General features: G+C 31.8%; 3 protein-coding genes across 4 annotated transcripts in view; 2 read left to right on the top strand and 1 right to left on the bottom strand.

The window, feature by feature from the left end:
* Positions 1-3,386: 3,386 nt before the first annotated feature.
* LOAG_07955 (hypothetical protein) lies at positions 3,387-4,381 on the top strand (the record flags this gene model as incomplete). The annotated part of the gene is made up of 3 exons (XM_003143487.1): positions 3,387-3,578; positions 3,885-4,026; positions 4,194-4,381. The coding sequence occupies 3 exons, from the start codon at positions 3,387-3,389 to the stop codon at positions 4,379-4,381; spliced, it is 522 nt and encodes a 173-aa protein (XP_003143535.1).
* A 1,096-nt stretch (positions 4,382-5,477) lies between these two features.
* LOAG_17174 (hypothetical protein) lies at positions 5,478-6,229 on the bottom strand. The gene is made up of 2 exons (XM_020449834.1): positions 6,169-6,229; positions 5,478-5,851 (listed from the first exon to the last, which is right to left on the bottom strand). Exons 1-2 carry the CDS (start codon positions 6,200-6,202, stop codon positions 5,676-5,678), a joined length of 210 nt encoding a protein of 69 aa, XP_020306572.1. The 5' UTR covers positions 6,203-6,229; the 3' UTR covers positions 5,478-5,675.
* A 3,847-nt stretch (positions 6,230-10,076) lies between these two features.
* The window catches only part of LOAG_17175, a 5,006-nt gene continuing 3,194 nt past the window's right edge, over positions 10,077-11,888 (top strand). For both annotated transcript variants that reach the window (XM_020449835.1, XM_020449836.1), the window contains exons 1-2: positions 10,077-10,457; positions 11,281-11,306. In XM_020449835.1, the coding sequence (XP_020306573.1) occupies positions 10,181-10,457; positions 11,281-11,306 (303 nt within the window). In that variant the 5' untranslated portion in view covers positions 10,077-10,180. The remainder of the gene's footprint in view (positions 10,458-11,280; positions 11,307-11,888) is intronic.

Below are 11,888 nucleotides of genomic sequence, written 5' to 3' on the forward strand. Positions count from 1 at the left end.
ATGATTGTTTAATGATGATCTGCTATTTCCACGTTTGTGAGAATTTTATCAACTAGTTTTAGGCGTAAACATGCATCAATATTTTCCATTACTGCTTGAAACTTCCGGGAACATGTCTTTCTGCTCTTTCATTATCCACTCGTTGCAAATAATGAACAGTGAGATAGTACCACGGAAGATATCATACACATATGGTCGGTCGCATTCATTACAATTCTAGTTTTCATTGAAACTATTAATTATAATGAATATAAAATCACCGCCAAGTATTTGTTTCACATTCCTACCACCGAATTAATAACGACAAATAAGTAATGGTGGAGAGCAGTAAATGACTTCCGCAGGATACATATGTCTCATACTTTTTGAAAAAGCCAATTAAGCAAAATGTGTTAGTGCTTGGATTCACAAGCGGTTTATATTTGACGTAGCTAATGGATAGTTACGCCACTATATACGCTAGATTTTTACATCGCTCTTGCAGTTCCTCTCTATTGGTTCCGAAACCTAATTGTTGCTTAATATTATGGTTAATGTATTGCCTGAATTAAGAAACCTGAATAATTTTAATTTAAAGGTGTAATTCAATGTTCGGTTGCGATAATTCTCTCAAAAAAATTCATTCATATTTATAAGTCCTTTAACACAAAGTTTGATTGAAGCATTTTCAAATATGGTCCTCCTGATTTATATCATATCTCATTTCATTTCAATCTATATCAATCATTACTTGAAACAAACCTTGTGACATCATTGAATCTTTTTGATAAAGTTGAAAATAACAAATTTGAAAAGTTCAGATTATATTCAGATGTCAATTCAAATTTGTCGATTCAATCAAGTCAAAAATTTCAAATATGCAGAAATATTGCAAATTTTTAATCTGGAAAAAGAACAGTAATGTTTTTAATCATGAAAATACTCAATTTGAGAATTTTCAAATGCTTGAAGAAAAATGCTCGCCACTGCTTCTTCCCTTGAAGCCAAAGTTTTAATCTGGAGACAGGTGCAAAAAATATTTTCTTCAAGAAGGGAGAAGTCAAGTTTTTTTAGGATTAATTTCCATACACAATTCCAACTACTTATGTTTTATTCAATTCTCAGAAGTGATCCGTTTTACTAGCTGATTGGGAGAAAAAGCTTCGTAAAAGATATCTTTCGAGATTGAGTATGAAACACCTGCAGAATGTCATTGGGATGAATAGATATTTTTTCATAGCCACTGCCTTCCGCTATCCAACCATTTTGATTTAGTTACTTCACCATTGAAATATAATTTTTCGAAAATAGCTTTCGCTAAAAGCTTAAGGTATCAGATTGTTCGTTGTATCAGGTTTCAACTCTTCTTTCCTGATTTTCAACAACCATGAGGAGGTGGCACAACTGTTTTTATTAGAAATTCAATTGTAAATTGTAAATTTTCAATTGTAAATTTCAAATTCAATTGTAAACTTCATTCAATTGTAAATTTTCACTGAGATAACGATTGCTCCTTTATTACAAATTTGTTCTGCTGGCCGTCAACCGTTGCAATTTTGAATTGAGAATTAGGATAAGCTCTAAAATTCGGTCCTTTGAAAATTAAAACTTTCATACGGAAGATTACAGAAATGGTTCTTGTTCTTGAATTATTATTGCTTTTAGACAATAAATCAAAGTCCAATAAGACTGCAGCAACTATTTTCTTATTTTGATAAAGATAAAAGGAAGTAAAAAAGAAGAAAGAAATTGCAGTTCCGTGATATGTGCAGGAATTAATTCAAATTTAAACTCAAAGGTAAGTTTTTCCTAATTTCAGAATTTCATTTTCCCTTTCTTTTTCCCATCCTTATTATTATGTCCTTAAGAGTTTCATTTCATCTGAATACGAACTTCTTTCTTTTCTTCTATCTCTCTTTTCCCTTCGATTTTTTCCCTCAATCTGGGTATACTAGCCAAATTTCCATTTTCGCTAAAATAGTTATTTAGTTAGATAGTTCTGTGTACTGACAACACTTTGGATACAATGACTACTAAGAGCAATATGGAAGTAAAGAAATCTTTGATATTAAAGATACGACTAATTTTTTGGATTTAATATTCAGTAATTCAGTAAATTATTAATATACTATCAAGAAAACACTTTGAATGAATTCAACCACTGGAAGGCTATCTGATTAGTGAGATGGCACTTTCCCGATTGGTCGAATTACTACTGGCTATCAAGGCTTACATAAGCTTACGATAGGGGAGTTCACTTTGGAATACGTCAAATAGAGATGCTAATTAATCATTTTTCCTAATAACTATAATATAATAAGCTTTGCTAATGAAAGCAGTTGATGAGTAGCAAAATTGGCACTTCTTGATAGTGAAGATCGATTTATGCTTATGACTTTTCAATATTTGATAGTATTTAAAAGTGGTCTGTTGAAAGTTTCATAACTTTCTAGCTTGCATCGTGCACTTGTCGTGTGCCGGAAAAGGCATCATGCTGACTGACCGATCAGTTTGTTAATTCAAAAATTATATTTTCAAATTATTTTCTCCTTTCTGTGTTAACTTTCGAATTTCTTGAAATTGCTTGTCAAGGGCTTCAGTGACTGATAATTATTGGATGTGCTAAAAAATTATCAAAACTAACATTTTTTTGGTATCTTTTACAAACCGTTCCAACGAGATATGTTAAATTCATGAAAAATAAAAATATACTTTCCATTAATTGTGGACACTATCGCTATCATATACATTATATCTCTTCTACAGTTATAAGCTATAAAAGTTGCTTTTCTTTACTTTCCAAATAAACTTTTAGTCATTTTTTTGCAGATGAGGATATTTTTGCTTCTGGGAAATTAACATACATTTTTTGGGATTTGTTAAGAATTTGAATGAAGAAAGAAAAGCTCACATCACTGATGATCATGACATCAGATCGTTGTTGTTGTGGACTGCTCCATATAAAGGTTATTAATAGTTTAAACTATTGACCAATATAATTTGCCAAGATGAAAATCTTTGAAATGAATAGATTCAACGATAAAAATGAATTAAATTTACGGTAAGACTATTTGATAACTAAATGGATTTAAATTGAAAGTTTCCAAAATCTTTTTATAGTGACCATCAGAATTTTGTTCTGTTATTTGCAGCTGCACAAAGATCATTTCGACATCATTTTATACTTATACTTTCATATTGTAACTTAACCCGCGTTTCTATCTTCTGGCTAAAATATAACGTTTTTTTGCTTTGCGTTTTTTGGAAGGAAGCGAAAGAAAGAGATAATGAACATCTGTAAGCAAGGAATTTTCAAGAATGCAGGCTTAGTTGTTCAATTTATGCTTAGTTTTTTTTCCGTTCTTCAGTTTTAATAGTTCTTCCTTAAATTTTAGCACGGTACAATCATGGTTGGAAGCTGCTCATTATTGTCAACATTAATTAATGGCATACTATTTTGGTTTGGTGTCAATCGGACATCACATCACTTTTGTATCGAATTCTGTCTTATTCTTATCGATATATTTTCAATTATGTCGCTGTTTTATGGAGTTCTGCACATGCGACCTAATTTTTTGAAACCATACGTTTATTTTACGGTTAGTAATATTTGTCATTTTTTTTCATACCTTTAAACTTTAGTTCAGATTTGGTAAATGCTCATTTTTGTATTTTTCACGGATTTCAAATGAAATACTTCAACTCATTGTTAAAATGACTATATAAACAATAACGGGTAAAGTTACATAAACATTCCAAAACCATTAATCAGCCAGAAAGATGTTTACGCTTTTGTTGTCCAGCTAAGCTGGAAATAAATCGCTGCCAGGCAAGTGAGCAGAAGACAACCCATCACACATGTCTTGTTCCAGTGATTTAAGGATCTGATTTTATTAAACTTTCAGGTAGCATGGTGCGTGGCACTAGTTCTTTTATTCATTCTCTCTTTGATAGAGCTGATAAATGGTGATGAGCTTCCCATCAACATAATCATTTCAGTAGCGGATATTTTCAATTTGGGACAACCCGGAGATACGCTTCAGAATTGTAGGTTTTTTTTCAGGCCATAAATTTACAAAGGTAAATGCAGCATTGTTTTCACCGAAAATTCCTTGAATTTTAGAAATCAACGATATTTTACCAGTTTACTATGAAGTGTATCTCTCTCTGCGCACATTTCTTTCATCATTTAAGATTTGTTGAAACGTTTTTAGCAAGCGCGCTGCTTACAATTTTATCATTAATCGGTTTATTAGTTTCAATTGCTTTCAATATTTGGTTCTTGTGTGTGACATTCGAATATTATCAATGGTTAACAACGCAAACAACGAAACCACTCCACCTCAACAACCATCACCACCACATCTTGACACCACCTCTGTTATCAGTTTCAGAATCCTAATTGCAAATTTAGTCATTTCTTTTATTATGCTAGGTTGATCACAGTTTATAATGTTAGATTTTTTTTCATTTGTTTCTATGTTTTGTATTATGACTGAGGTCAAGCGCAAAAAGCATTCGACAAATTATCATTAAATGATAAATTACTACCATTATTTATTTTTAGTCATAAATTTATAACTTATGATAAAATAGATAAGAAGAAAGTGAAGAAAATAATTTCCATACGTTTCGTGACCTTCCAAGAAGCATTGGAAGGATCCAATGAAAGCAATTTGTAGCATTAATTCTAATGTTTTTTTGTTGATTATTGGTGAGTACACTAACTAGCATAACATATCCCATTTCTTCAATTTTACTTTGATACCAATCATTTACCAATTCTATGTTCACAGTACAGCTTTATGTTCTTTGTTGCTTATCCATGAAAAGCTTGACATGTGCACGCACGTCAACACCGCTTGAGTTCTTTTAGTTTTCATCTGAACGATTCTATCTGATAGACAAATATTGTATTATTTGAGGACAAAGTGACATCCTAAATATTTTTCCGACTTTCAAGGGAAAGTTTTTAAGGAAGTCAGATTATTTGAAGAAGTATTAGGAAGTGAACGAATAGTTTCGTAGATACTGTGTGGTGGAATATGTCATTACTGTGGTATTTCCCCATTTTTCTTAATATGTTATTATTCCTTCCTAGAAAATTTTATTTTGGTAAAGCATAAAATTACAAAAGCATTAGTGATGAGAAATATATGGCGGATTATTGTATCATAAAAATGTCGAAAAAGTCCTTTAAAAAAGTCTTCAAAAAGTTTATTTGAACGGGTTAACTGAGAAAATTTAAAAGATTCATTTAAAAAAGTTGAATTACTAAAAAGTATTAAAAAGTAGTCGAGTAAGCCAAAGGTTATTGATTGATGAAGAGAATAAAATTTGTACCACCGGAACAAGAAAGAGAACAAGGGAAGGCGCTTGATTCTCATTCAGGACGGAATTTGATAAATGAATGCATTGTGCAATTATCCATCAACTAAAATTTTAAAATGCGCTCTATTCAATAGCGCCTGTTAACAGTTAGAAGTAGAATTAATATATGTAAAAAAGAAGTTTGATTACAAAATGTGTTTGTGTTTTTGCAACTTTTTAAAAATAAATTGTATAATTTGGAAAGAGAAATTAGAGAGAAAACACATTTGGAAAAGAATCAGCTATCATTTGCTATTACAAAACAGAACTTCGTAACAAAAGGATATGTGCTTGGCTTTTTTTGGCTTGTTTGACTCCAACTTGCATCATCGTTTGTCAAAGAAACGTACACTTGGCTCCAGTCTGGTCCATCGTTTATCAAAGAAACGTACGCTTGGTTCCAGTCTGGTCCATTTTTTGTATCTTATTGATTCCATTATAGGAACTTCGATTTGATTGAGTTTGCCAATGCTTTGCGGTACCACTGACGTCCATAAAAATACTGCAAATGAATGAAATTAGATTTTCTTGCGACATTTTTCAATGATCATCATAACTAGGACTTTAATTTAGATCATATTCAATTCGACAAAATGGCTAAATCATTTTAGCGGTAGGATGAGAAGATTTGGTAATATGTCCAAAAGAATTTTCATTTTTTTAAAATTTATTTTCTAAGAATTTTTCGACACTATTTGATTTTTGTTTTGTCAAAAGTTAGAGTTATCAATGAGGAAACAGAGTGCATCAGAACTATCGCAAGAATTCTACATCAAAAAATTACATAAGCTTCTTTGAAAAAAAGCCAAAAAGTCTTACCAAATATAAAAAGCAATGCAAATGCCATTTTCATGGCTAAAAGCACACAAAGCCTGAAATTGTCGCATATCATTGACTTGTCCTATCATGTAAAAAGTAATAACTTTAATCGCAAACAATATTCGATACTGCATGAAATCAGTGGTAAAAAACAATGCATTTGCATAAATAATCGTTACCAAACGACAATGCATTTCTTACTAGAACTACAGCACTTTTCTTATTTTATTTGTCGCCAATGAATCTTTAGTAAGCTATTTGGATGGAAGAGTAAACAGCCAATCAATAATGATATGGTTGTTTGACCTTTATCTAATCATTATAGCATTCAATTTATTATCGTGTAAGGGTGAAGGAGGGAAAATGAAAATTTATTTAATTATTTGATAGTGCAAGAAACGATATTGAAATTCTTCCGAAGTTTTGAATTGTCAAATGTCACCTCTCTTTGTATAAGAAATGATTAGCTTTTGTTCCAGATTTTCCATCGCTGACCTTCATTATGTTAAAAAGATGCAAATAAAATTTAGGAAGTGTATTTATTAAAGGTTTTTTGGCTCTTGGATAACTTAACGATTTCCCTGCGCAAGATGAAATGGTTGAAAAAAAATGAAAAGATGAGATGAAAAAAAAAGGAAACTAAGTTTTTTTGAAAGATTTCTACTACTATTATTATCATTTTTAGTAGCATTTTTGTCATAGTACAACGATATATTCCATCTTCAAATAGAAAATTATTGTAAGAATTAGTTACTATTAGTGGCAACTGAAGCAACTTGGAATTTCCATAGGCATTCGATTATTCTCTAACCAAAAAAAGCCATCAACTTATCAACAGTATGATACTGAAAATCTGTTTGGGATGCAAACTCACATTTCAACTATTCTAAATTTTGCAACACAAATAGAAACTGTAATCCAGTTTTCCTACCGCTTGCTTTTCTTATATTAGAAAGATGACAGTGATTCAAATTTCAAGATCAGAGAGATGCTCAAGACATAAATATTAGCTTTTGGCATATTTTCGAACTAACAAAGCTTGTCATTGCTCATTTAACACCGGATGACATAGTATTAAAATATTACTACTACTGAATCAAACAGTGTCGATAAACTTCAAAATATAAAGTGTTGATGCATGCTCTATCAACCGCTAGAACTTGACTAACAAAAAAAGAAAAAAATGATAAAAGTGAGGTTTGGAACAAACAGATTTGACACATTTGTTTAAAAGAATTATACAGTCAAATATAGTTCAAAGTTGATTATGAATAACAGTATTAACATTGAATATCTTCGATGTTCATGCTTCATCTTCTTGAAAAGGATAATTTTCTATAAACTATTACAGAGTCTGAATAAAAAGGATGGACGTTTCGGAAACCAAGGACTTATTTACTAAATGACTGTGACAAAAAAAAGTACGAAATACGTCAGAAGCAATTGTTCCATTATTGATATCCTCCATTAAATATATTGGAAAACTTGATTGATTGACAAACTATGTGTCATCGAGTATTAACATTTTATACAATAACAGAGAAGGGTTACGTTGATTCCGCTTTATCTTACATTTATCGTTTATAAATTGCTCGTCTTATACCGCCTTCTTGTTTATTTATTAAACGGCTGTGAATGACATCCATCCCTCCTGCAGATGTAATAAACGGAAATTTTTGGCATCGTCCAATTTCCGCCATTAATTTAGTTAAATTTAGCGATATCCTAGAAAGAAATAAATTTCCGCTGAAGCTACTGCGTTATCGCATTTTTCCTGAATTTGGGAAGTAGACAAAGTATTTTTGTTTGTGGTCTGGCAAATGTAATATTTCCAACCTTATCAGTGCAGTTTAAATGGAAATATTGATATATGAATAATGAAGGATAAAAAAGAAAACCAAGGCAAAGGGATAAAATTGGACTCTTAGAATTTCGAATTTCTCAGCAATAAATGGAAAGTTTGAACCAAAATTTAATTAATAGCGGAAAATCCTTGAGAAATGTTAGTTTTCATTCATGAAATAGCTTCATAAATTCAATTATGATGATTATTTACTTGAAAACAGTCATCATGCTTCTCAAATTCCCAGGAAAGAAAGAGACAGGAGAAGGAAAACCTGATTAAAACTGCGGGAAGAGTTGTTTGTGTGAATCAATAATTTTGATTACAACTTCAATATACTTAAAAGTAATTACAACTGAGGATATATGCATCATTTTTGTTAATAGCTATTAGGATGTTATTCTGCATTAAGCTGCTATTCATGAAATTTCATTCATAATCAAGACAAAGTGGAAAACTTAATATCATTTTCAATGGTAGAAAAACCTTAGTCGTGAAATAAATGATGTGTAAAATTAGCATCTAGTTTTGAGGAAAGACATGAGATGTTTCAGTCTATGCAATTTTTTCATAATTTTAAACAGTGCAAAATATTTGCTGAAAAGCTGTCATCATTCTGCTTCACTAACAAAGAAAGAAAAATTGAAAAGAGAAAAATGGAAAAGAGTTATTTATATTAATGAGTAATTCGTGACTGGAAATAATTTCTTCCATAGTATCCACAATTTATAAAATACCAAAATTGTAAACTTGAGAAGAAGAAATGCACAAAAAAAAGATAAAGTATAAAAAATTTAATTTTGAGGCTATTTTGTTTTTCTTTTCGCATTAAAATTCATCGTCAGTGGTTTGAAAGTAAGCTTTTTTTTTCTTTTTAAATAATCTGCCGGAAGTGTGGAAAATAGAGCTGTCCAAAGGTTTCTTGCTAAATGTCGCGCAAGATTTCACTTGTTTTATCATTGTTTACGCGTAACGTATCATTGGAGATTTTTGTGTTAAACTACAACGAAGAGATAGCAGCCTAAGTTAGTGACAGCCGGTCCAGAAATTAAATGATACAGTCAATTTGACAGATTACGTCTGAGATGATAATTTACAACTATATTACAGAGAATGATTTCATTATCTTATTTATCAAGAAAATTACCGATGGAAAGGAAAGGAGAATAGTCCGATTTGAGATTTGAATTTCCTTCTTAGTCTATTAAACTATCAAGTCTATTATACAAGTTATTTTTAAGATTTCATATTTAGTGCGGTTGTTAATTCTTATCAGAAAGAAAGATGTACTAGAACGCAGAGCTTATTTATACGGACCAGCAATTAACGATGCCGAAATCTTATAAGAAACTGAAATCGCATGACAATTCAGTGAGTTTCGTTCACGAATTCCTTTTACCATCTTGGCTTTTTTGCATCTTAAGTATTCAGGAGCCAAGTGGGAAATTCATTTCTCTTGTAAGGTTTTATTTCTTAAGGATTAACTTGAACTTGGATTGGACGATATTGTAATTAGGGGAATTATCTTTTACTGGAAACATCAAGGCTCAATTCCCACACTTATTCTATCATTCTGTCAGTTTAAAATTGGGAGATATATCTATTTGAGGGAAATGAAGTATCTTATGGAGCAGTTTGTCATATTTTAGCTATGGTTGCTACCACTTATGTGCATTTGAATTTTAAAATTACACTCGAAAATCCTAAACTATCAAATTGGGTGTCGCTAGTAGACAAAAGAGATAAAACCTTACAAGTTTTTTTTCAGAATTTCTGAATTCCTTCAAAATTTCAGAATTTCAGAATTTCTGAAGTTTCCCACAGAAGTACAAACTAAGACTTATTGTAAAGTCAACCCGGTTCCAATGGATTATTTTTTCAGATCATTCGGCTGAGATTATTCCTTTCCAAAAAACCTGGATCATTTCAATTGCAGGTTAATCCTTTCAAAGTGACCTGAATAACTTCAGCTGCAGTTCATTACTTCGAAAGCAGGACCTCTATTTCCTTAAAATCTTCATTTTTTTGGATTATAAACATACGAGACTTAGTGAAGCGGGACTTAGTGAAGCGAAATGTGTCACGTGGAACAAACGTGTTGCATTACGACCCGATTGTGCTAACTGCGTTGAATGTCGGGTTGCGGTGGCGCATGCGTATAACTTAGGTATGGGATCGAAGGGTCGGTCTTCAGGTGTAGGCAGGGTAGAGAAGTCGGGGCGGTCGCTGGGAGACAGTTCAGGTAACCGCCAGGAGCGACTCCGTCACAGAAAGAGCAGTTGTCGCAGCAACACTCCGCAGAAGACTGTTACTGGTTATTCCTCTAAAGTTGTTGCATCGAAGAGAACAGTCCACCATTCATCGCCGTTACGAAAATCGAAACCATCGCCGGTCAACGAACTTGACATATTAGCACTAAGCCAAAAGGAGCAACAGTCTAAATCAGGTCAGTGTTTACTCACTTTCCATGCTTTCTAGTACATTTCTTATATAGCTTTTGAATACCTCTCTGTTTCTGCACACTTATTTGTGCACACTTTGAAATAAGGAGAACTGAGAATGCTGCATCAAGTTTAAAAAAACTACCCTTTTATTCCAGTCATTATATTTTAAAATATAAGGTTTTATGATGTTTTATCTGAATCAGAATGAGACTAGCCAAACCACAGTTTTTGGGATACGTGATTCCTGTGGCATCGTGCACCATCGTCAAACTTTGTGTCACCTCATATCAAACCTTATACATTGAAATATAATGATTGGAACAAAAAGGAAGTTTTTATTTAAACTTTCATGCACTATTCCATGCTGAAGTCATTTTCAAGGGAACACAGGGGGTTCGGAATTGTTGATTAATGTGTCAGGGTTTAATTACATTTATATTTTCCTTTGTTTCTTTATTTTGCCGGCCGGTACCGTTTCATATCTCTATTTATTTTCGGGAAGCAGTCGAAGATAGACATAAATGTTTGTATCGAAGGGAGTGTTTTCACTTCCCAATGATGCCTTTAAATTAGTTGTTTCTGCAATTGTGATAGAACATTGAGTAACTAGAATCTAGGCTGTTGGTCGTCCAGGATTTCAAAATACTGTTACCAATAAAAGGCTTAAAACAATTCAAGGAACACTGATTATTTTAGAATTGAAGTTTCACTTCATATTTCCGAACTTGTTCACTATAGGCGTTCTAGTACTTCATGTATGTCTCCGAGTTTGAAAGCCTTGTAATTGTAATGGTATACTAATCTTTCTTAATGTAACTGTTTCAGGAAACCGAGGAAAAGATGGCATTCAAGTAAGTGATTTTTCTATGTTTATCTTGATTATTGATATCTTGTTTTATTTTTCTTTAAAAACGAGTTAAAAGAAAATCCGCTGTTATTAATGAAGTTCACAAAAGGTGTTGTTAAAAGTAATGAGTTTGGTAAGTGAAATTTGAGAATTGAGTAGCTTTGGAAGGTTATTACATGATATCACTTTTTCTCTGCACAGTTTTTCTGTAGTCATTTCGTAAAATCCCAATATTAATGATTGAATAATACCAGAACACAGTCGAGCGTGTGCCTGAAAGCTTCATTGAAAGTAGAGGATTTTTCGTCTACAGATCTAAAAAAGAGATCCAAATTGTCATGAGTCTAGTCAGTGATTGATGAAATGAACTGGATTTAAACCTGTTTTCTTATTTTTCTTCTACTTCCTTTTACTCAACCACATCCAACTCAGGTTCTACCGAAAAAAATGCTGTTTGGAATACTGGAGTTCCTGGCATATATATATATCATTAACTCATTAACCAGAACAGTTAATGATATATGATATATATATATATATATATATATATATATATATATATATATATATATATATATATATATAT

This window comes from Loa loa (assembly GCF_000183805.2).
Source record: "Loa loa unplaced genomic scaffold supercont3.47, whole genome shotgun sequence".
Classification (NCBI taxonomy): domain Eukaryota; kingdom Metazoa; phylum Nematoda; class Chromadorea; order Rhabditida; family Onchocercidae; genus Loa; species Loa loa.

What these genes read in the sequence shown, in the direction of transcription:
- LOAG_17174 (XM_020449834.1), bottom strand. Translation starts at nt 6,202, where the DNA reads ATGAAAATGGCATTTGCATTGCTTTTTATATTTG. An exon ending in TGCATTGCTTTTTATATTTG is followed by an intron (nt 5,852 to 6,168) that starts GTAAGACTTTTT and finishes ATTCATTTGCAG; the next exon opens with TATTTTTATGGACGTCAGTG.